At 48.9% G+C, this 25,341-nt stretch overlaps 1 protein-coding gene across 1 annotated transcript; it reads right to left on the bottom strand.

Moving 5' to 3' along the window:
* Positions 1-6: 6 nt before the first annotated feature.
* Positions 7-24,701, bottom strand: LOC122900750 (core histone macro-H2A.2). The gene is made up of 8 exons (XM_044239679.1): positions 24,481-24,701; positions 12,689-12,795; positions 11,008-11,205; positions 9,869-9,979; positions 8,299-8,398; positions 3,299-3,388; positions 2,431-2,605; positions 7-756 (listed from the first exon to the last, which is right to left on the bottom strand). Exons 1-8 carry the CDS (start codon positions 24,650-24,652, stop codon positions 591-593), a joined length of 1,119 nt encoding a protein of 372 aa, XP_044095614.1. The 5' UTR covers positions 24,653-24,701; the 3' UTR covers positions 7-590.
* Positions 24,702-25,341: the final 640 nt, after the last annotated feature.

Here is a 25,341-nt window from a genome sequence, read left to right as displayed (position 1 = left end):
TTTTTTTCTTTCATTTTCTTTTTCTTTAAAAACAAAATAAAACAAAACAAAAGCCTGAAGCAAAATCTTTTTAGGAGTAGATACAGATGTCATGGAGGGAGGGGGGGCACTAAAAACAGAAAAGGAAAGCACCAGTGAGACACCTTTCTCATGTTCTTCTCTCTGCCCCCGAACACAGACAGCTGACAAAGCCCAAGTCACTTTTATGCCCTCTTCCCTTGCAAAAAGGAGAAACGAGGTTTTAAGAATTTTGAAAGGATTTTTTTTGTGTGTGTGTGTAAAAGTCAATGCTATAAATCTAAAACGAAGTCTGTCTTTTAAAAAAGTTCTAAAACAACAGGAAGGAAACACATGGAAAGAAACCCCTCGTGGAGACCTGGTTGATTATAGATGGAGGCTCTTTGAAACGAGAATAGAAAAGGCAGAGGGCTCGTTCCGTGGGCCGGCCCCGCTCTGGCAGCCCCCGTGACCCGCTGCCCTCCGCTCCCCTGCCGTCACCCTTCCTCTCTCCTCTTAAAAAAGAAACCCCTCTCCTGGGACTTGGATCCTCCTCCGATTCCCGTGGGCCACTGTGGCTGGGCGGGGGGCGGCTACTTGGCATCGAGCTTGGCCATCTCCTGCACGTAGATGCCGATGCTCTCGCTGTCAAAGAGCAGGAAGTAGACATTCTTCAGCGAGGACGAGCTCGAGTCGTCAAAGTGGGCTGAGATGGCTTTGAGGGTCACCTGGGCGGCCATCTGTTTGGGGAAGCAGTTTCTGTGTTGGAGGGAAAGAAGAGCTGATGTCACTTTGGTTCCCAGGACCCACGGGGTAACTTGGGGGCCCGGGGCCGGGGGCAGCACGGTGCCTTCTTATCTTGGCACCAGGCCTTTTGGTTTCTGTCTCATGGGGTCTCCCTGTGTGCCGGCGGGGCCGCGGACCACCTCCTTTGGGCCGAGGCAGAGAGGCAGCCTGGGACGGGGCAGGAGGGTCCTCCTCTATGGGAGCCACGCTGGCTGGGACAGGTGCGGTGGGCTCAGCCCAAGTCATAGGGACACAGGAATCCATGTTCCCTGCCTCCAGTCAAGCTGGGCTTTAAAACCATGACCAGCTCAGCACTGACATCGCTGGTGTTCTAGAACGCACAGCTAGTTTTTCCGAGTGCCCTCGAAACTGCTGCACGGTATCAGGTCGTTGGTGAAAGGGGAAAATGTACGCTCACTGCTCCTCTCACGGGCCTCCTATGGACGTGCTGCTGTAATCTGGGGGGGCCTCCAAGCACCCAGCGGAGATGCGGCTGTCCGCCGGGCTGGGCCATGGCAGCAGCCTCCGGGGACACAGCCATTGTAGTCGTCTGGGCTTGGCCACCAAGCCCCCTCCGGCAGGGACGGGATGAGTCCGCCAGATAGGAATTCTCATTTGCCTGTGGTGTCCCAGCCCAGAACATCACGACATGCGGGCCCAGCTGCACAGAGACTTCAGCCCGCTGTGCCTCTGGGCCAGGCTATGGAGACCCCATGCTGCTGGGGTGGGGTAACAGCAGGAAGCAAGGCCTCACCATGCCCCTCAGAGCCTTCCCCTCAGAGAACATCTTGGGTATGGAAATCCTATCCGTGTTACAGAGGGCCACCTTGTAAGAGAGAGCATGTTCAGAATGGAAGCAATAGCTCGATTTGACCGTGAGGGTGACGGGAGAGGACAGGCCACCTTGTGAGGACAGACAGCCTCATTTCCTACCTGCTGTGGCTCTCGCACTCAGCTGCGTCCGTGACAATTAGAACCAGCACTTATAACTCCCAAAGCAGACCTTTGGTGGGAGCCTGTCCCCTCTCTGGGAGTGTCTGTGAGGGCCGCAGCCTCAGCCTCTCCTCCCCTCCACCCCGGCAACACACGAGCCCCCCTGGCACTCCGAGGTGGTACTTTTTTGTGGGGCAGGGGTCCGAGACTCTGCACTCTAACACTCTAACACAGCAGAGTCAGTGCGGCCTGGCCAAATGAATAGCAAGACATTTGAGCCTGGTATTCTTTTAAGGAGGCTCCTTGACCAGCAGAGCCCAAGGCGAGGCTTGAACTTGTGACTGACCCTGAGATCACCGCGTGAGTGGAGATCAAGGGTTCGACGACTAACCAGCTGAGCCCGGAGCCTGTGGGGTTTTCCGATCACGTGTTCTGACAGGGCAGCCACCGGGGATGCGGGCCTTGACCATGGCAGCCGGTCAGAGAAGCTCCGCTCCCGGCTCCTCTCCAGCGCTGCCTTTCACACTGCGTTTCAGAGGCTGGAAACTGGGTTTCTGACCCAATGACCAGGCCCGTGTGCTGGGCTGCGCCGGCAGCCCTCGGTCGTATCTTCTGGACTGGCCAGACTGGGTGTGACTGTGGGAGAGCCGCAGGCTGCAGGCTGAAAGGGGAGAGCCCCGGCCGCCCGCCGCCTCCCGGAGGAAGGCATCTTACCTGCCGCTGGGGAACGGTGGGAACGCCACGGACTTGAGCTTCTTGTCCTCGGCTGCCGACAAGCAGTTTTTGATGGTCTCTTCAAGCTGTTCTTCACATTTGTCTGAGCCCCACTGAGGGATGTGACAGTGGATGACAAATTTGGCCGCAAGTCCGCTGGATTGGCTGACGGCGGCTGGGACAGGAGAGAAACACGGCGGGTTATTTCTTATACCTTCCCCTTTAGCCGGGGGCCCCTCGGAAGCCTCTCGGCCGTGCGCGCATGGGGCAGTGAGAGAAGCTCGCTGGGCACCGTTCTGTGCCTCTGATGGGACTGGACGGCTGCCAGAGAGCGGGAGCGCTGTCCGGCCTGCCGTGAACAGTGGACACCAGCTCCAGATGAATGCGTCAGCGGCCCTCAAGTGCTCCCCCTGGCCGCTAGGGTGGGCAACCTCCTGACCATGGTTCCCAGCGAGAGGTACCCACCAGCATCATCTCTGATGGCTGAGTGGCCTGAGTGTCCCCCGTCCAGATCCCTGGAACCTGGGGGTGTTACCTTACATGGCGAAAGGGGCTTTGCAGAGGTGAGTTAGTGAAGACCTGCAGGATGGATTATCTGGGGTTATTGGGGGGGTGCCCTAAATGTAATCACCTGGGTCCTTCTAAGCGGGGCGGAGGGGGGTGGGCAGGGAGGTCAAAGGTAGGAGCAGTGATGGGAGGAGAAGGTGACTGGAGCGACGCGGCCAGGAGCCAGGGAGTGGGGCGGAAGCGGGTCTCATCTTGACTGTGGTGTGTTTTGCTTGGCACACGGCTTGTGCATGAAGCAAGTGATGCTGGTGGGGAGGGGGCTGAGGCTGCGCTGGGAACCCGGGCTCGAGGCCACACTCACCCTCAGCAACTTCCAAAGGGCCTTGGGATTTGCGAAGCTCCTTCACCGTTTCTAAGAACTCTTTGCCGCCAGCCTTTTCCAAGGCCTTCCCTGAGAAATAGAACAAGGGAAGCCATTGCTCTTGTCCTTTCCAAAGTCATTTGCCACACCGTGTCACATAGTTTCAGTAGGCCAGAAGACAAACCCACCCACCACCCTGAGAAAGCAGGAATCGCGCTTGCAGTGGGAGTCCTGGTTGCCAGTGGTCACTGCTGGCCGGGGTCTTGACTTTTGTCCCACGGGACTTGGGTTCTAGCAAACTCTTTCTTTTTTTTAAGATTTTACTTCATATTTTAGAGAGAGCTCGCTCTCCTGCAAGTGGGCAAAAGGGCAGAGGGAGAGGGAGAGAGAGAATCTCAAGCAGATGCCTCCCTGAGTGGGGAGCCTGATGCCAGGCTCCATCCCCCAACCCTGAGATGATGGCCTGAGCTGAAATCAAGAGTCAGACGCTCAGCCGACAATGGAACCAACTGGGTGCCCCTCCAGCAAACTCTTTTAAGGGGACTTTGAGGGAGTGATGGCATCATAAGCAGCCTTAGGACACGAAACCTAAAGGTGATTTTTAAAAATGGAAGTATAGTGGACACATGAGGCTACATGAGTTTCAGGTGCACCACACAGTGATGGCACAAATCTACACGTTACGTTGTGTTCCCCACTGCGGGGGCCGCTGCCTGGCACTGTTTGGCGCCTTGTAATACCATTGCCTACATTACTCCCTATGCTGTGGTAAAGGTGAGCTTTAAAAAAAAATTGGGGGTCCAGTGTTCTGAAGTCTGGGTTCAGTCCCCATGCTGGGTTGGTCAAATTCAGTGCCTTGGTGATTTGAAGGCAGTGCTTTCTCTTGTCACCAAGTCCCAAGGCTGGTCCCAGGCTCGTGGTGACAGATGACTCAGCAGGAAACTTGGGGCATGGGTGGAGTGGGTGGAGAGTTCTAGGGCCCTACTCCCAGCTCACCACCTGTGTGTGGTAAGTCTTGGTCAGAGGACAGACATAGACCCAGGACGGCCCGCAAGGGTCTTTCTCCAAACCAGGCCGTGGTTTTCAATGAAAAAAGGCAGTTTGGAGAGGCTAAACTCTAAGGACCTTCCTGATGGGAGATCCCTTGGCTCTTTGATGTTAGGAGAATTCTTGGTATCTCAGAATCATGCTTCCACAAAGGCCAAGAGGAACCCCCAGGAGCTGGCAGGATGCCCCTTCTGGCTGGCAGGAACCCCATGTCAGCACACTGGGGCTCCCTAAGCCTCTGAGCTGACATCTGGGCATAGTGTCTACACGAGATGGGGGCTGCCCGCGGGTGCGGGATGGGGCCTTTCCCCCATGTGCTTTCAGCTTCTGGTGGATTGGGTCATCTTGCTGTCTGGGGCAAGTCTCGGCTCTCTCTTCAGAGTTATTATGATGGTGGTTAATACTCAGTTGAGGGGTTTCCCTGGGAGCTGGGTGAGGGGTCTTCCCCACGCCCCACCAAGACACCCAAGTGTATTTGGAGAGCCACAGAATGTCACAGAAGATATTGGGGACCGTGTCTTTCCAGCAGCCATTCTCCCCTGGGGGTGGGGAGCCAAGGGGATCTCTTCACGAATGTGCTTGAGTTTCAGTGACATCATTAGGAACGGTCACCTCGGGCCTTCAAGTCTCGTTTTGGACCCTCAGACTCCTGGCTGTGCTGAGCTGTGGGGTCATAGGAGCCCCGAGACGTCCAGGAAACACAGCCGGCAGCCCCGTTCACACCGAGCCACAGAGGCAGCGGGTGTAAGGCACCAGGTGGGAACAGGCAAGGTGAGCCCACCCTCTCCCCTGAAGACTTCCAAGAAGAACGCAACCTGAAATGTGGATGAGGGGACTTTCCCCCCATGGAAGCATTCCAGGGAAGGAAGGAAGGAGGGCTGGAATTCGGATACGGTCCCCACCCCACGCCACCCCTAACGAACTGACAAATCTAGACAGGGAGCGTCAGTGAGAGACAACTGGGCGTCACCTGCCTCCTGATGGAAGAACATTCCGACACCGACCAAACAGTCTTGCCAAAAAATTTGGAGCCCGAATCTCATTGAAACTCTAGATCCAACTACCAATTTATAAGAAAAACAGAGAAGAAACATGTTTAATGATACCAGGAGGATGAAGTCAGTACAGTCCAGGCTTGGGAAACCCTACAGGACAAACCGCCCAGCTTCCTCAACAAAATCAACTGAAAAAAAAAGAGAGCGAGCGAGAAAGGAGGAAAAGATGTGGAAGAGGAGGCCGTAGATTATAAGAGACTTAACCAATTGGAGCATGTGGGCTTATCTGGATCCTGAATCAAACACATTAAAAAATAAATTGATGTTAATGACATGATTAGAATTTGAACAGTGACTGATATTTGATGACATGACTTTTTGTAGTTGTGATAATGGTATCGTGGTGATGCTGTCAAAAAGCTCGCCCTTATTCTGACATATCCACGGATTCGATGGTGTGAGGTCTGGGGGCTACGGGTGGGAGGCACTGAAGCAGCCTTGGCCCCGGGTAGATACGCTTGTAACACGGTGTGTAGGATTTATCATGCTCTGCTGTTTCTGTGTGTGCTCGAACTTTCCTGTAGTAACACATGATGCTTTAAAAAGCGGGTTAGGCCGCTGCCTTCGGCTCAGGTCATGATCTCAGGGTCCTGGGATCGAGTACCGCATCGGGCTCTCTGCTCGGCAGGGAGCCTGCTTCCTCCTCTCTCTCTGCCTGCCTCTCTGCCTACTTGTGATCTCTGTCTGTCAAATAAATAAAATTAAAAAAAATAAAAAAATAAAAAAAATAAAAAGAATAACTCAAAGGGGTGTCTGGGTGGCTCAGTCGGTTAAGCGTCTGACTCTTGATTTTGGCTCAGGTCGGGATCTCAGGGTCGAGAGATGGAGCCCTGAGTTGGGCTCTGCGCTCGGTGCGGAGTCTGCTTGGGATTCTCTCTCTCCCTGTCCCCAGTCTCCTCAACTTGTGCACGCACGCTCTCTAATAAATAAAATCTTTAAATAAAAGAGACGAAACCAGGGTCTCATCTACAGGGGATGACTGTTTGGATGATGGTCGTGGAAAATGGAATCATGACAGCAGGGCCCCCTTCTAAACACAGAGCAACAACAATAAAAAAAAGACCAGCACTCACTGGAGTGGTGAGCCCGGTGCTGTGCTCAGCCTCATCCGTGTGTGACCTACTCTTCACAGCGCCCCTGTGACACAGGCGCTATTGCTATCCTCACTTACAGTGGAGGAAACGGAGGTTCAGAGAGCTTAAGAAACCTGCCTAAAGTCACACAGCTAGGAGGTGTTTTGTAGAATCCAGGCCTGAGTTTTTGCCCCAATACCTGTATCCTTTCTGTCCTATCACCCGCCCCGCCACTTAAAAAAATAAAAAAAAATCACGATGACTTTCCTGATATAAAAATGCAAACTACAGAAATGATACAGTAACACACTGCTACTCATTTTGTTTTCAAGAAGCTAGGATATATGTCAAAACAGAGCTTCCGGCTAAAGCTCTGTTGGGGGGGGGGTTGTCTTTCCACGGGGGTGGGGAACGAGGGGAGTTCAGGGCAGTTGGTAGGACCAGGGCTGGGTCTGAAGAAGGAAGGAGAAATTTTCAGGTTTTGTGTGCAAGTCTTGCTTCTCCCCATGTGGTTCACCCGCCCCCACCCCTGAGGCTGTCCTGTCTCCTTTAAGCAAAGCAAGTGGCCTCTGATGCTACAGGGGAAACCTGAGGGTGCCCAGCATTCTGGGACTCCCGGTGTTGCCACCCAAGGCTGAGCTGCCAGCCTCTGCCTAAATCCCAACCTCAGAAGCTAGCCCAGAACCCCAGGGACAAAGCCCTTTCTTTCTTTGCTCACTTTACTTTTTCACTGGTGAGCTTAAGGCACTTCGTCTTCTAAAAAATGGCTAAGATAGAGGTCACTCAGAGGGCTACTATGTCCAGTGCCCTCGAGAGCTTACCACCCACCCCCTCAGCCAGTTTCATCCCGCCAGCCCGGAGCAGCACCCTCCACCACCCTTGGGGCAGGTGGCAGTCCCCCGGAAAGGTGACTCAACGTACAGCCCTCACAGACAACTTTGTCCAGACGTCCAATTCCTTTTTGCCAAAGGTGTTAATTTTTAAGCTCAGAATAAGTGTGGAGGTTTACCCAACACACGTACAACAACGTTTACAGCAGCATGACTCATCATAGCCCGAACTGGAAGCCATGCAAATGGTACCAGCGGTGGAATGGTCTGGACGCCGCCAGAGTCCAGGAAGAGGAAGGCAGGAAGAGGACCCGGCTCCAGCCCCGTGTGGATCTCACAATACAGAGTCGGGCAAAAGATACAGAAGATGACTCAGGGCATGACTTTGTTTGTATAAAATCCAAAACAGAGGACGGCCACCTGAGCTGTGAGAAGACAGGACAGTGGCAGCATTTGGAGGGAGGGGACTGGGGCAGGGCAGGAAGGGAGAGTTCTGGGGTGCTGGTGAGGTTCTGCTCTGTGATCAAGGTGCCCGCTGCACACTTGTGTTCACTTAGAGGAAAAGTCATCCAGGTGTGCCCTAACGAGCTGGGTTTTTTGTTTTGTTTTTTTTTTAAGAGACTTTTTTAAAGATTTTATTTATTTATTGGTCAGAAGAGAGAGGATGTGTGCACAAGCATGGGGAGCATCCGATGCGGGGCTCGATCCCAGGGCTCTGGGATCATGACCTGAGCCAAAGGAAGTCGCTTAACCAATTAAGCCACCCAGGTGTCCCTAATGATCTGTTTTTATAGAACACCTCAATAAACGTTTCAGAAATACACTCAGATTCAAAAGAAAATTCATTATTTTCTAGTAATGCTGTTTGGGGACATGCAGGGTGTGACACCATTCCACCAGGACAAGGTATCAAGTCGACAATGATCCACTTCAGAAGGACATGCCCAAGCAGTAGGTGATGCTCTGGCCCCTCTACCCGAGCCTCAGGACCTTACCTATGTCTTCCTTGAGGTCAATTTCGGCTGTGGTTGGGTGGACAATGCCCTCCACTCTCATGGAGCCAATATGGCTGATGTCACTCTGGGTCAGGGACAGCTGCGTCAGGAAGGGAAGAGGGGAGAGTGTGGGAAAGATCAAATCCAGTTAAAATCTTCACATTTCACGTCCCGTCTGTTAATTCTCATGATTATTTGTAGCGAATGTCCGCAGAAAGGACCGGGGCATGGAGTGACTGTCAAGATTGCCAGTTGTCCGGCCTTTGGTGGGCTCTTTGCAGCTCAGTGGATTTAGTTTTCACTATGACGACAGCAGCATGCGACAAATCTGCCTCCTGTTCCAGGAGCAGGAACGGGCCCTCGCCTCGTCTTCTCTTCCCTAGAGCTATGCCTCCGTGTCCCAGTCCTGGGGGCCTTGGTATGTGGTGACACAGTCTGAGCGGCTCCTAGGAGGGAAGCCCGGGCTGGCTCTCCCCCTCCCCGCTCAGCATCCCAATTCTCCCCAGAGCAGCCTGGACATCTGGGAGCAGGGACGTGTGGCCAAGGGACCTCACTCAAGAAAAGTGATGGGCTTCAGGACCCTGACCTGCCTTCCTCAGGCCACCTTGCCTTTGGGGGGACCACATTCTTGGGACTACACTGGTGAAATGCTGCCCTAGGTGTGCACAGCTCAGTGGAAAGCAGGGCATTTTCCACTGTTTCCCCTGTGAGCACGACAGTCACGTTCCCCTAGGTAAGGGACAGAAAGCTAATTGTCACGCAGCCATAGCCAGCCCCTGCAGGGGACCTCAATGCCGCCTCTTTGCTTCCCTGTGCTCATCAGTGAAAAATGAGGAACCCGCCCCAGGTACACTCTTCTCGAACATGCTCTTCCCATCTGCTGCAGTCGCGGTGGATCCTTTCACCAGGCTGCAAACATTCAGCTCCTGGAGATGTGATTCACTGACTGTTTCCCTGTGTGTGTCTTACTTCAGCCCCGTTTGACGTGGTAGATAAATGGTCTATTCTGTAAACTTTATGCTAGTGGGAATGAATTATTTGCATGTCTGTCTTGGCTGCCGCAAACTGTTCAAACGCATAGCCCTGTTTGTTTTCTTTTTGCAGTCTAGAAAGGCAAGCAAACTGAATTATTGGCAAATAATTCATTTCTAACACCGGGGATGTTCAGGAAACATCTATTTCGATTTTCTTTTTCTGATAAATCACATCGAACCATGTCCGGTTGGACTCCCAAAGCTGTTTGAGAGAGTTAGCTGAGGATGTTTTGGGCAGGCCCAGGAATGAGGGGGGCGTGGGGAGTTCCCGGCAATGGTGCCATTCTTTTGCCTGACCTAGAAGCTTCTCTATTTTCGTCTGACCGATGGAACCATGAACACTTCTTGGTGCTAAAGAGCATGTTGATTCTCACAATACAGACACTGTCAAAGCCCTTTAGTCTAAACGTAAATAATTCAAGACTAGAGAGAGAGTCCTTTTGGGGGAGCAGGGATAAAGGAAGCATGTGGCAAACAGGAGGTCATAAAAATGCAATAGCGTTTTTACTACAGCACATCACAAAGGTCTTTATTACCTTCTGCCCTAGAACAAGGCTCTTAGAAGACAGAATGGTGAATCCATCCCCTGGCCCATCTTCAGAGGTGGAATTTGAAGTTCCTTCTTTATCGCTGTCCTTTGGTTTGGACTGTTGGTAGAAATCAGAAGGACAGATGGGAACTAATCCAGAAAAAGTCCCAAGTGGCGTTATTAAGTTCTTCCTGTGGCTATGACCACCTTGGATGTGAAAGGAAGTGGTTAGGTGTTCCTTTCAGTGGAGGCAAGCAAGGACAGCGATATGAGGGGAAGAAAAGGGTACCGCCCCAAAGAAAGAGTGTCAAAGGAGTTCATAGGTACCTGTATTCCTCACTCAAATCTGGACACAGGTGTGTTATTCTTGTCCTCGCAATGCCTACAGCTTATGATGGCAAGCCTCAGAGAGAAGTGGGGTCATTCCTAGCCCACTGTTCAACCTCCCTTCTACCCAGGATTTCCCTGGGGCATGGAGGCAGCAGAGTGAACCCGTACAAACCTTTTGTGTTATCACAGAGGTCTGTGGAATGGAAATGTGACAACCCTTGCAGCAGCGTTGTCCAGTAGAACTTTCAGTGATCACAGAAATACTTTATGCCTATTGAGGACTTGAAATGCGGGTGATGTAACCAAAGAACTGGATTTTTAATCTGATTTAGTTTTAATGAATTCCAATTCAAAGAGCACTTGTGGCTAGTGGTTCTGGTACTAGGCGGCATATGAAAGTCTTACTCTGTAAATGGCATCTGCCAGCTGTGGCTACTTAACATATCTCACTGGCCAGACCCAGGGGACTGTCTGTGGCAGACACACAGTCTATAGGAGACAGAGGTGTTTTTGTGCACGGTGAGGAACTCTAAAGAGAAATGATAAACTCCAGGCTATCATCTCTCACTTAAGATTTTGACGGGGCCAGTGGAAGCATCTGGCAATGTGAAGACCCCCCGTGCTTTGGCTTTGGAAACCTCTAGTAGACCCTGCTTGGTGGTTTAAGTTCTTGTCCCAGAGGCCCCTTGCCATTTTCTCCCAGTGGGGAGAGTCCCCAGCCCATCAGCGATGCTGGCTATACCCCCTCATCTTCTGACTGTTTCAGCTTCTCCTTTTCTCTGAGAGTCCGTGGCTCACACAGCAACCTGGGCTCACCTTTTTGGACGTCCGTGGTTTGGCTGCCTTAGATTTCTTGCCTCCCTTCTTGCCCGATGCCGCCTTCCTTCCCCTTTTCTCCGGGGGAGGGGAGAGGATAGTTTCCGACTTGCCTTTGGTCCCTCGCTTTTTGGCCAGAAGTTCGGGGTGAATTCTGGGCAGGACACCTCCACTGGCGATGGTCACTCCTTTTAGCAGCTAGAAAGAGAAACGTGTGAACTCAGGCAGCAAAGAGCTTGTTGGTTCTGGATTTAATACTGTTCTAATTGATGGCAAAGCAAGTGTTACATCTGGCCTTTGCTTTCCCAGAGACACTGTGTGATTAGTGGTTTCACTGGCTTTCCTGTTTCACCGGTAAAGCGTGTCTCTGTAGGTATCCAGGCATCCCATGGTCCCGTACAGAAAGCAAAACAAGGAAGGCACAAGGAAAGGGTGGAGGGGTTGCAGCCAGCAATGTTGCCCAGGTGTGGAATTCTAGACATAAAGGAGGATAAAGAGCTTTGCAGGTGGAGAGCTTTGCTTGACAAAACTGGGTTCAAATCTCCATGCTAGGGCTAGACCCAGCTTACAACAGATCAGTGATCTCTGCGCTCTGGGGATCATGCATTCCATCTATAAAGTACGCTGGACTGTGTGTCTCTCCATTAATGTTTACTTTGTACATAATTGACATGTGCTGCTGCATTAGCACAGTCTGCACATTCCGAAACAGCTTGGGGACTCCAAGGGTGGTCTGCAGCCAGGACTGGCCCATAGTCAGGCAGTTACTGTCCAGGGCAAGAAAAGTACAGATATAGCAAGGAAGAGCCCAGAAACTTTTAAAGCAAGCTAACAAAGGTATGGCATATCTACTGGATCAAATAGCAAAGAATTGTGGCTTGTGGTTTGTATGTTTTTTATTTTTTATTTTAAGATTTTATTTATTTTTTGACAGACAAAGATCACAAGTAGGTAGAGAGGCAGGCAGAGAGAGAGGAGGAAGCAGGCTCCCTGCTGAGCAGAGAGCCTGATATGGGGCTCTATCCCAGGACCCTGAGATCATGATCTGAGCCGAAGGCAGCGGCTTTAACCCACTGAGCCACCCAGGCACCCCTGTTTTTTTTTTTTTTAAATGTTTCTGGCAATTAGTTTTTATTGTATTTTTGGAAATTATCAGCCCATGATGGACTGGAAATAAGAACTGATTCTTCACCACACACAGTTTGAGAAGAAAATGATTAGAATAAAAATTCTTACACCATCCACCATCCATCTCACATTTCCCGGGAGAGGCATTCACAACACCTGGTAATTAATTCTATGCTAAGAAGAAGATTCTCCTGCCCTCATCAGAATAAATCATCAACAAAATTCAGGTGAAGAAACCATGAATAGCATCTCTGCACTGTATCTTCCCCAGCCACACACAGAGCTTGCTTATAGAGAGGAAAAGAAGGTCTGGCAAGACCCAGAGTAGGTAATCGGTTTATTCCAGAAACAATTTTCTCTCTGAACGACTGAGCTACCAGAAATGGTTCTTCTCTTACACAATCTGAAATTTTCTTTCTTTCTTTCTTTTTTTTTTTTTTTGTATTAATATGCTTGGGAACTGTAGCAGGAATGATAACATAGCCAACCAGGTCCACGAGCCATTGTGTGTCCGGCAAACGTGGCTTATCGTGGTGTTTCAGACAAGACGTACCTGGTTGAGCTCCTCGTCATTGGCCACTGCTAGCAGGATGTGTCTCGGTGCTATCCGGGCCTTCTTGTTGTCCCTTGCGGCATTCCCAGCCAATTCTAGAATTTCCGCTGAAATCACAATGGAGAGTTAATAGGCAATCACAGAATGGGGTCTGAGATTTCTAGAGCTTTTCTTTGGAAATGGTCTTTGAATGTGATCACATTGATGCCATTGTGAGTTTTAATGCCAGGGCCTGGAAAGAAATCCAGAAAGCTGGAAAGAACTCAGGTTACAGACGACGACAATATTTTAGCAAGTCCTGCTCTATGATCCCATGGCAGTCTTCCAGTGGCCCTCGACATTAATTCTGCCTCATTTTCCTTATCATCTGGACCACTGACATTTTGTTGAGCCCACCGTCACAAGAGAAAAAAGTATTTCCCAACCTTCCTTGTTGATAACTGTGGTCATGTGACTAGATTCTGGCCAATGAGAGGGAGGCGTCCTCCTGTGCAGTACTTCTGGGAAGTGTCCATCAATGGCGGGACTGTGCCCTCCTTCCCTTTCTGCTGGCAGACTGGGGACGTGATGGCTGGAATTTGGCCCAGAGGAAGAACAAAACAGAAGGAACTGGATTCTCTTGTGATGGTGGAGGCTCCTGACTGACCTGTCCTTCCTCCTGGACTGTCTTCTTTTGTATGAGAGAGAAGTAACCTCTCCTGTTTAAGCCACAGTCAGCAGGAGCTAATGCTGACCACTATGGAGCCCTAACACAGGACTGGAGTCTCTTCTAGTCTCAGGAGAGCAGGGCCATCTCTGAAGAGGCTAGCGATGTAGGCAGAGTCTATCTTTGATGCCCACTGGGACATCTTCCAGAATCTCCTTTTCCTCTTCACTTGATGCCCCAGGTCCCTCCTGTCCTAAAGGAAAGTGAATGGGAAGAACTAACTTGTACTCTGGAATGAGGAAATGTTTAAAGTGAATTCTGAATGCGGGATACCTACAAGGCTTGGAAGGAAGATATTTGGGGTTTGGGGGGTTTCCACATATCCCTCCGGATCTGACTTTACCAAACATGTCATTTGATAAATGTGAAAGGGCTGATAAAGAGGAATTTTCCTACAATTCTCTTACATGTCATCAAAATTTTAGTCAAAATTTAAAAAAAAATCTGTAGAATTGGATCATACCATCTATATGCTTTCCTCCTTTCTTTCTTTCTTCGTCAGCTTCAGACGGATGGTCTGCTCATCAAATTTGTCCACCTTCGAAAGTATTAGTGAAGCTTGAAGGAAAAATTCCTTCACTTAGAACACTAGAGGCATGTGCCAATGTGTTGTCTTACTGACACTGTGGTGGCGAAGTGTGTGTGTTGGGAGAATTTGCTGGTATAATGGCATAAATACTAAGCTCTAAAATTAACAGGCAATTCTGTGTGAGTCTTTACAATCAACCTAATTTCAAATAAATAGCACATGAAATTGCCATCACTCATAAAAATCTATGGCAATAAAAAAACTGCCTAAGTATGCCATATTAACTAAGCAAATGTGATTAACAAAAAATTAGAATAAAATATGCATTAGAGTTAAATATTTATATAGAATTTCCATAATGAAAAGTTGTAAATCACTGCAAATTCATTCTCACAAGATCTTTTCCAGGTTATTAAGCAATGAATATCGTGTTTACCCACAATCCATTTATACAGTGGCCGTGTTTTCAGAATCAAAGACTGGGGGATGGTAGTTTGAGAAGTATGACCACGCTTGTTGGGACGATGGGATAGAATATTGGAAATTCATGCCCTGTTAGGTCATCTGGTTGGCTAGTTCAAACTGCTGACCAATCCTTTTTTCCCCTGAAAGAAGGGTATCCATCACAAAGAACTGTAGTGATGAAGCTTTCGCAAATAGGCTGGCTTTTTTGACTCTAGGTTAAAATGTACAGCTCTCCATTTGCACGATAAAAAGGAGTTGCCTGCACCTGCTCATCTAGGGGGTTCCATCCCTGGGGGGAAGGAGGACTCCTCTCAGCCCTTTTTCTAGATTGGGTGGGGGAGGTCAAGGAGTCCCCCACTTTTAAACTTCTGAGCCACGGAATTTAATTCAGGATCTGGGACTACCACTTTCCTGCCTGTGCCTCCCCCACTTAGAGGAAGACATTAAGCCCCCTGCCATGTTCTGCAAATTAGCTGTCAGCAGGAGAGGCAGGGTAAATGGGAAGCCTGACAGACTTGGAGCCTTCAGGAAGCCCCCTGAGGTCGGGCTATTTTCAGCTTGACAGACAGGATGCACACACATTAGATTCACAGACGGTCCGCCTGACGGAATCCAAGGCAGCACGGCCCGGCCAGCATGCCACTGGACTCCCGGACTAGCCCTTTCTGAAATCAGAGAGGAGAGAAAAACCTCAATTCTGTACTCCAGCAGAAAAACAGAGGTAGAATTTGCTGTAGAAAGAGAAAAACTTCTTAACAATACACAGCTGAAAATCTAGACCAAGGACTTCCCTGTCGGATAGGTGGTCTGATTGTTCCTCGGGACAAGGACTTCATGGTTTAAATGTCTGAAATAACATTATTATTAATATTTTCCAAATGTTATTAGGACCCATATATTCACATGAACGATAAATGTTTGTTACATTCTTGAGTGATTTTATTGATTCTGAGAACATAAGTATCCTTTTATTGGCAGTTAGTAGGAAAAATGGATTTCTATAGCACAAATTTGTTTCGCTGAAAATTTTGTGGGAAGATGATTATTCTGTGAAGTGGTGGAGACTTCCTTGGAAGTCTATAGACTTCTATATTCTTGGAATTCACACTTCCAGCAATAGGAACCATCTGGAATACAGCTTAGAATCTGGTCGAAAAAAAAAAAAAAAAGATTTCTGTAGCCAAAAGGGATTTTGGAAATCTCATCATGCACATAATCTCGGAAGAGCTGGGTCCTCTCGTTTTGTCCACAGTCTGACCAGCATTGGCTACCTGAGCCCATGGGAGCCCAGAAATAGCAGAGTGACTGCAGGGCTGGGGCAGAGGGCATGGTGTGGCCATGCCTTCAAGACTGTCTCCTTCCTCAGCCCCTTCCTTCCTGCCCATTTGCCCATGAGGTGATGATGCCCCCAGGGGTCTGTCTGGGCCCTCTGGTCTGCCCAGGCCATGCAGTCTTCCAGGAAAACCCCATCCATTCACGGCTCTAGCTTCTCTGTGCCACCAGATCCGCACCTCCGGTCCTGATGGGATGTCCCCTGTACAGCCTCTCCTGGCTATTCCACAGGTAAATCGAACTTACCACACCCCCAAATCCAAATTATTTCCTTGGGGGTGGCAGCTCTAACTCCATGCAGTTCCTCCCAGAGACCTGCAAGTCCTTCGCTCCATCTCCCCTTCTCACCTCCTTCTGGCCTCACGAGTCATACCTCTTCTCCATACCTGCTGCCTGAGGGCCTGAGTTCAGGCCCTCTTCTCTTTGAGCCCAGAGAGTGATCATGGCTGCCCAATGGTTTCCTTGCCCCCATTTTTGTCTTCCTCCAGATCCATTTCAACAACACCATGGCTGGCCCATAGGCACCTTTATACAAATTCCAGGTCCCTTCTGCCAGACACTTTGCTTCCCTGATTTTGTCAGAACAACACCCTTTACTGCCATCTGCTGGCAATCCTCATAATAAATATACAAATCTTCGAGGTTATGAGCGGAATGATATTCCCACACGAGTGGAATGTGTGTCCTTGCACAGTGTACAACCTGTACAACCACACATGTGGCCCTGGATGCCAAAGTCATCTTTTCAAAACATAAATGTAATAAATGAAAATGAAAATCATTAGATAAACAAATGTTTGTTGTTAAATGGAGAGACCCAACTGTCTGGAAATGATGTAAATGATGGGTTTCTATGTGACACAGTGACTTAAGGTACCTGGAAATTCAAGCTCTTCTAAAGGCCTATTTGTCCTATCAATTAAAAGTATATTATAGAACATTGCCTCACTACAAAAATTATTTAAATTATTCACTTTTAATATCTTACATTTATGTTATATCTATTGTTGGTAAATACAAAACTATTTTCCAGGATTGGGGGCTTGCTTTTCAGTCCCTCTTCCCTCACTTCTATTGGAGATGTGAGCTGGACCAACATTTACAGAGGACACACTGAAATATGAATGTGATGTCCATTCTGGGAAGCTTGAGTATGTCTCAGGTGGAAGGAACACTCTAGATGCACAGTTCGGCATGCCTCTGCTACCAGACTGTGCAACTTCCTCCCCCTTTCTTGGGACTTAGAAACACTGCATGGCTCTAACATCCTGGTGATGTATGAACCAGGGCCCAACCTGGCAGCCAGTCCGGAGAAATCGGGCAAGGCAGACTGCTTTCTCTTGCCCATCCACTGTGGGTATGAAGAGCATGGTCTGCCGTTGAGATCAGGGCAGGAGAGAAGAGCTGAATGGTGAGACTTATAAGCTCTTTTACGAGGTTCAGTAAGGAGAGACAGCAAAGGTGATGCTTTGTGGGTAGGACGGTGTTGCCCAGAGGCTGATGTGTTCGTATGGGGACACTGTAGTGTGCTCATCTGTACCCAGCTGTCCCTCTGCTTCTGGGAACCAGAGGGGAGACCTACCCCCTTCGACCAGAGCTTCCAGCCAGCTCCGGAGGCCCCATGGGTCCTACTTCCCTGATGGGTCCCTTGTCTCCAGCATCTGCAGCTTCTCTCCCTCTGCCTGGGAGGCTACCTCATTGTCGGTGCCAGGATATTCTTTCCTGCTTTGTTGAAAACTGACCATATAATTCTGGGTTCATTTCTGGGTTTTCTATTCAGGTCCACTGATCTACGTGTCTGTTTTCCTGCCAGTACCATGCTGTTTGGATGACTACAGTTCTGCAGTTTTATAACTTGAAGTCTGGAATTATGATGTCTCCAGTTTTTTCTTTTTTAAGACTGCTTTGGCCATTCAGGGTCTTTCTGTGGTTTCATACACATTTTAGGGTTGTTGGTTCCAGTTTCGTGAAAAATGCGGTTGGAATTTTGATAGGGCTTGCATTAAATCTATAGATTGCTTTGGGTAGTGTGGACATTTCAACAATACTCGTTCTTCCAATCTATTTCTTTTTGTCACCTTCAATTTCTTCCGTCAGTGTTTTATAGTTCTCAGAATACAGGTCCTTCTCCTCCTTGGCTAAGTTTATTCCTAGGTAATTTATAATTTTTGGTGTAATTGTAAATGGGGTTGTTTCCTTAATTTCTCTTTCTTTTGCTTCATTATTAGTGTATAGAAATGCCAACAGATTTCTGTACATTGATTTTATATGCTGCAACCTTACTGAATTCATTTATCAGTTCTAGTAGTTTTTTTTTGTGGCGTCTCTAGGGTTTGCTATGTAAATATGTTATCTGCAAATAGTGCAGAAAGATTTACTTCTGGCCAACTTGGATGCCCTTTATTTCTTTTTGTCTGATTGCTGTACGTAGGATTTCCACTACTATGTAAATATGTTATCTGCAAATAGTGCAGAAAGATTTACTTCTGGCCAACTTGGATGCCCTTTATTTCTTTTTGTCTGATTGCTGTACATGGATTTCCACTACTATGTTGAATAAAAATGGTGAGTGGACATCCTTACCTTGTTCCTGATCATAGAGGAAAACCTCTCAGTTTTACCCCATTGAATATGACATTTGCTGTGGATTTTTCATATAAGGCTTTTATTATAGTGAGGTATGTTCCTTCTAAATGGACTTCTTCGAGGGTTTTTATCATGAATGGATGTTATACTTTATCAAATGCTTCTCATGCATCTATTGAGAGGGTCCGATGGTTCTTATCCTTTTTCTTACTGACGCAATGTATCATGTTGCTTGATTTGTAAATATGGGACTACCCTCGGATCCTGGGGATAAATCCCACTGATCATGGTGAATGCTTTTCTTATGTATTGTTGAATACAGTTTGCTAGTATTTTGTTGAGAATTTTTGCATCTATGTTCACCAGAGATATTGGCCTGTAGTTCTCATGCTCTCTCTCTCTCTCTTTCTTTTTGTGGTATCTTTATTTGGTTTTGGTGTCAGGGAAATGCTGGCCTCATAGAATGCATCTGGAAGTTTTCTTCTTTCCTCTTATATTTTCTGGAATAGTTCGAGAAGAATAGGTATTAACCCTTCCTTATGTGTTGGGTAGAATTTTCCTCTGAAGCCGTCTGGTCCTGGTCTTTTGTTTGCTGGGAGTTTTTTCATGACTACTTCGCTTACTCTTTTCAAACCTCCTACTTCTTCCTGCTTCAGTTTTGGAATGTTATAAGTTCCTCGAAATTTATCCATTTCTTTTAGGTTGTCCAATTTGTTGGCACATAGTTTTTTGTAATGTTCTCTTATAACCCTTTGTGTTTCTGTGGTGTTGGTTGTTTTTTCCTCTCATTTGTGATTGTTTGAGCCCTCTCTCTCTCTCTTTTAAATGAGTCTGGCTAGAGGTTTATCAATTTTGTTGATCTTTTCAAAGAATCAGCTCCTGCTTTCACTGATCTGTTCTAACATTTTTTTAGTTTCCCTATCATTTATTTATGCTCTAATCTTTATTCTTTGCTTTCTTCTGCCAGTTTTGGGTTTTGCTTATTCTTCTTTTTCTAGTTCCTGTAGGTGTAGGGTTAGGCAGTTTATTTGAGATTTTTCTTGTTCTGTGATAGGTCTTTATTGCTATGAACTTTCTTCTTAGGACAGCTTTTGCTGCACCCCAAAGGTTTCGGACTGTTGTATTTTCATTTTCATTTGTTTCCAGCTACTTGCTTATTTCTTCTTCGATTCCTTGGTTGACCTCTATGTTTACCTTTTCAAGGAATCACAAACTGTTTTCTACAGCCACTACACCAACTGAACATCCTATCAGCAATGCAGGGTTCCAATACTTCACATCCTTATCAAAAATTGTAATTCTTTTAATAACCATCCTAATGAGTGTCAGGATAAAGTTTGAAATGTACAAAATAAAATACATAGGATGGCAAAGAAAACCAATGATGCTGAAATGTAATTTTCAAAGTATTAAAAAATCTGCAATATGGTAGTCACCTAGAGAGAGTGGGTATCTGCCCATGATACCCCCATCTGTACCTCCAGCTCACAGCTCCCTGCTGGCTCCAAGTATGCCTAGAAGGGTTTCACCCAATAATAGCCATAGCCCTGGGGCGAGCTGTGACTGTGGGCCCCCAAGTGAAGCCCCTTTCATGCACTGTCTTAGGTAATGCTTACCATGATGTTGCCAGGGTAAACCTACCTACCTCACAGTCCTCAGCTGATAAGTGGCAGAGCCAGAATTTGTCCTCCCGGGCACCTTGCAGGGCCCACACTCAGCAACCGCCCCCCCCGCCCCGCACCTGGTTTCTCCGCATTGTTTCAGGCTTCAGCGACAGGCACCAGTCTCACACACCAGCTGCTTAGCTTTTCTCATCCCCTTGGCCAGTCCTCTTAGACGGGGGTCCCCGTCTCCACTCCTCGAACAATGGCAGCTTGGCTTGAGAGAAAGTAGCCAGCCCAAGGCTCAAAGGTTCATGCCATCGTTGATGCCCTTCCCCTCATCCAATCCATCATGGAGCAGAGCTGACTCTACTTGTCCCCCACAATATCTCCCCCAGAAGTCCATCTTTTCTCATCATCCTCTCTGCACACCCCTGTCCTGGCCACTATCAATTCTCAAAGGTGACATGAAAACGGCCCCAGTGGTTTCCTGCACTTTGATCTTGCTTCCTGCCAACCGTTCACTTAAAGTCCAAGTGATGTCTCCCAGATGCCACTGCGTCCCTTCTACACACATATGTCCCTGGCATGCATAACATATACATTTTCATCATGACCTCAAGGACCCGCCTGTCCATTCCCCATCTCGTCCCTTACCCCCTCCCATTGCCCAACTCTGTTCCAGGCATGAACCTCCTCCATGTTCTGGAAGGGGCCACACATTTCCTCTAAACTTCGGATCTTCACTCTTGTTCCTACCCCATCTGAAAATCTTCCCCACCCTAGCTCAATCTCCCATCAGAATCAGCTTAATTCCTACTAATTCTCCACTCTGCCTGCCACCAAAATCATTTGGGGGAGCTTTAGAAAAATCCTGATGCCTAGAACATACTCCCATGAGAGCCTAGCATCAGAATTTTAGATCAGGCAACTTAAGAAAAACCAGAGCTGCGAACCCAGTTTCGGTCCTAGCAACTCTTATTTGACAAGAGGCAGACCCCGGCACCCCAACTCCACACATGCTTTCCAGAGCTCTGGTAACTTCCTTGCCCAGCACGCATGTGGCTTATTTTGCTGTGCTTCATGCTCTCAGCCCTGCTGCTCTGCCAGCCCTGCCTTCCGAGGCAGGAGCTCACTGGCCTCTGCTTTCCTCTGGATCTTCAAGGCCTGATCCGAAGGAGAAGGTCAGTCGAGATTTGTGTCATGGATGCTGAAAGTCGTCTCAAGGGTGACAGGATGCTCTCATGCTTTGAACCTCTTTTCCTAAACAAAACCAACTGATGGCTGCCACCCCCACCCCAAAAGTAACAAAACAACCCCTTTTACTTCCTCAACAATGGTCTGCAAATTCTACTAATAAGGATTCATTCCTTTGGCTTAAAACTTTTTGTTTCAGTAGAATGCAAGTGTTGCCGGAAAATGTAACACGGGAACCGAGTTAGTCATTATCTTTGCCCCGAATGATTTCATCAGCTCTACAATGAAGGGACAACAGAAGAATGACCATTTGTTGAGGGTATTCTAGGCACCTGGCATTAAAAATATGTTAGCTTATTCATGGAGTTAAATGAGTGAGCTCAAAGAGGCTCAGGAATTAGCCAAGGTAACAGAGCCTGTAAATTGACATACCAGATTTAAACTGACAGCAAGGGAAGGAAGGCACACAGGCCTGGGCTTCTGAGGACCAACTTCACCTCTTCCCGTTGGCCCAGGACCCTACTGGGTGCTGGGACTGGCCCTGGGGGACCCAGTGTTATTGGAAATGGCATCCTTCCAGGTGCTCATCCTCTCTCCTCGTTCATGTTCAACACATTGGCAAACACTGTTGGCTTTGCCTTCAAGATATATCCGTGCTCTAACTGCTTCTCAGTGCCTTCACCGCCCACTCACCGGATCTCTGCAAGAGCGTCTTGCTACTTACCCTGCTTCTGCCCTGGTACCCTCTCCCCACAGGGTCCCATCACTTCCACTTCCTCTCAAAGCTCCACCAGAACTCTCAGTGCAAGCTCTTATCCCTCACCGGCCCAGTCTTCCTCCGGCCTCACTTCTAGGCCAAGCCCGCTCCCTCAGCCCCAGAACTCTCGGGCCCATGGCTGCTCCTCCAACACCCTGCACCTGCCTTCCCCCTGCCTGGAGCACCCACTTGCACGCACCTGCGAACACACTCTCACTCCCTGCCCCGCCCCCAATGGGTCCTCAACCAGCGCTATTCACCCCGCCCCTCGCCTCTCCTTCCTACCTTTGCCTCCTAGCCCTTGTCACCATCTGAGGATCACATACACTTCCCTTATTTGTTTGCTGCTTCTCCTCCCCGGAATGCACCTGCTTGAGGGCGGGGATTCCTGCCTGTTTGGGGCTTCAGTAGGCATTCCTATGGGGTCTGGTGGCTCTAATCCGACATAAATTAAAAATCCTATCAGTGGTCCAGTTCTAATACCGGGGAGAGGCTAAGGACTTGCTGTACACCGACACGTTGATGCTTAACAAGTATTGGTTAAATGAGCGAACAGGGAAACATCAGCTTTTATTGGAACCACAGACTAACAGAGATGCCAATGATTCAAAAGGCCAAATTTGGTCTGTTGTGTTATGCCCCAAGTTTAGACTTTCACCAAGTGGAGGCATGGGATGTACTTAACTATTATTTCATTAATACCAGCATTAATGGGACAGTGTAGTGCAGCAGAAGTACATGGCTTAGGGTTGAAGGACATCGGGGGAACCCTGACTCCCTGCTTGGAGGCTGTGGGATCTCTGGTAACTCGGTGTCTCCCAGTCTCATTGGGTGGTGTGTTTCTAAGTGATAGTTTTTTTTTTTTTTTAATTTTTTTTTTTTTATTTTTAGAGGGAGAGAGAGAGGGAGAGAGAGCGAGCACAGGCAGACAGAATGGCAGCAGAGTCAGAGGGAGGAGCAGGCTCCCTGCCGAGCAAGAAGCCCGATGCAGGACTCGATCCCAGGACGCTGGGATCATGACCTGAGCCGAAGGCAGCTGCTTAACCAACTGAGCCACCCAGGCGTCCCCTTAAGTGATAGTTTTAAAGCTTCATTTGCCTTTCCCTCTCTGAGCCGGCAGATTTTCCCATCAGATTCCAGGTTGCATTCCAGACCCAGTGAATCAGACCACAGGGCATGTATGTGGGGTGGAGCGGGGGTGGGGGGGCAAGCAGCCAGGATCCTGCATTTTAAACAAGCATTCCCTAAGCGTTTAGGCTGCTGCTGCACAAGACTGGCTAGAGTCTCGCTCCTCTGAGCCATCCCTGGACCAGCATCAGCAGCAGCTGGGAGCGCATGAGGAAGGCTGAGTCTCAGGCCCCACCCCAGGATGGTTGACGCTTTGAAAACACAATTCTCTCACACTTGATTGGACCAACTTACAGAGCGCTCAGCCCTTCTCTCCAACCTCCTAAAGGATGCCAGTGAAAAGCCTAGGACAAACCTTTCATTTCACAATAAGGGACAGGCTTAAGATGGCAAGGTCTGCCTAGGAAGCTCCAGGGGAAGGCTTCCACAGGTGGATTAAGGCAAACCTTTAATCGCTAACGTTGCTTGGTGACAGATGGGGGCCAAGAGGGCAGATGTTTCAATGCTCAGGTCATGACATCGAGCCCCATGTCAGACTCCACGCCCAACAGGGCACCTGCTTGAGGATTCTTTCTCTCCCTCTCCCTCTGCCACTCCCCCTGCTTGTGCACTCTCTCTCTCTCTATTTAGAGAAATAAATAAAGTCTTAAAAAAAAAAAAAAGAAAGAAAGAAAACTAGGGGCATCTGGGTGGCTCAGTCAGTTAAACATCTGTCTTCAGCTCAGGTCATGATCCCAGAATCGTGATTCCAGAATTCATCGGGCTCAGTGGGGAGCCTGCTTCTCCCTCTGCCCCCACTTCCCCTGTTTGTGCTCTCTTTCTTTCTCTCTATGAAAAAAAAAAAAAAAACCCACAACCTAAACAGGAAGTTACTTTAACATATAAAGACCACACACAGCAAAAATCTCATCTTTTAGTAAAAAAAGTACTGTTAGCAATCAATATGGGAATTATTTCCTATGGACCCACTATATACAACGGAGAGTGCACCTGGAACGTTAGGGGCTTCGTGGAACCGGCTGGCACTGGTTCTGATGGGGGTCAACACTCTTCACCAACACCAAGCACTTCTGCCTACACACCAGGAGGCCCAATGCTCAGGGAAGATGTCAAAGCAAAGCAAAGACCCCCTGTTACAAAGTGAATAGCACGCCCCACCCCCACCCCCAGTCTTCCCTGGAGTTTCTCTTCTGCAGGAACCTAGACTTCTACTCACTGTGTTTGCCGAAAGCAAAACACACCTTTTTCATGGCTGGTCTAGAGAAGCCATTTGATGGTGCGGTCTCTTCTTTCCATGTTGTTTCCCTGTCGTTGTGCCCTCTTCCCTCCCCTAAAGCCTACAAAATGAATCTTAGCCAAGCAGGCACGCGGAAACCCTGTTAGCACCCGCAGGAGCCTCAAGCCCGCGACCGAGGGGAGCGACCCTCCCTGTCCTGGGGCGGCAGGGGTGGAAGGGCCGGGATAGGGAGCCAGGAGGGGGAGACACGTTACCTGCCAGGTACTCGATGACTGCCGCCATGTAGACGGGAGCACCCACGCTGATCCGGTATTTGAACGTCCCTTTCTTCAGGTACCGCATCAGCCTCCCCACGGGGAAGATGACACCGGCCCTGGCTGAACGGGACAGCTTGGACATTTTCTTCTTCCCGCTCCGGCCCGACATCTTGCCTCAGTTTCCCTCTCAGCTTGCTGACACGGAGGCCTCCTGGCTCTAACACGATGCTGAGAAGAAAAGAAGGCAGGGTGAGGAAGTGGGGCGGGCAAGCATTTGGGGAACAGTGATGGGGCACCAGGACACCAAGTGACACATTTGGTGGCCCCAGGGTGACAGCTGAGACCTGGCAGCCACTGCCAGCCACCGAGGGCTGGGAGCTGGGCATGGGAGCTTTACGGGGTCTTGCCAGCCACCCTGTAAACATCTCCCCACCCCACTGCATCAGCCCAACCTCAGGGGGAGAGGCCAAAGAAAGTCACTAGAGAAAGGGGTCATGGTGCGGCTGTCTGCAGGACAATGACCCCAAAGATGCCCAGAATCCCTGCCTATGTCACCTTATATGGCAAAAGATTCTTTGAAGATTTGATGAGGTCAGGTATCCTGAGATGGGGAGATTATCCTGGAGTATTGGTACAGGCCCAGCATAATTGCAAAGGTTCTTTTAGGAGGGGGCAGGAGATGAGTGAGTAGGAACAGGTGTAATGGGAGAAGCAATGGATTCTCCCCTCAGAGCCTCCAGGAGGAAGCAGCCCTACTGACACCTTCTCTTCGGCCCGGAGAACCTGAATTTCACCTCAGCTCCAGAACTGTCAGGGAAAAAATTCATATTGCTTTAACCCCTAAACTGGGGCTAAGTT

The sequence above is a fragment of the Neovison vison genome, chromosome 2 (genome assembly GCF_020171115.1).
Source record: "Neovison vison isolate M4711 chromosome 2, ASM_NN_V1, whole genome shotgun sequence".
Taxonomy (NCBI): domain Eukaryota; kingdom Metazoa; phylum Chordata; class Mammalia; order Carnivora; family Mustelidae; genus Neogale; species Neogale vison.
This window is presented reverse-complemented; position numbering and strand designations above follow the sequence as displayed.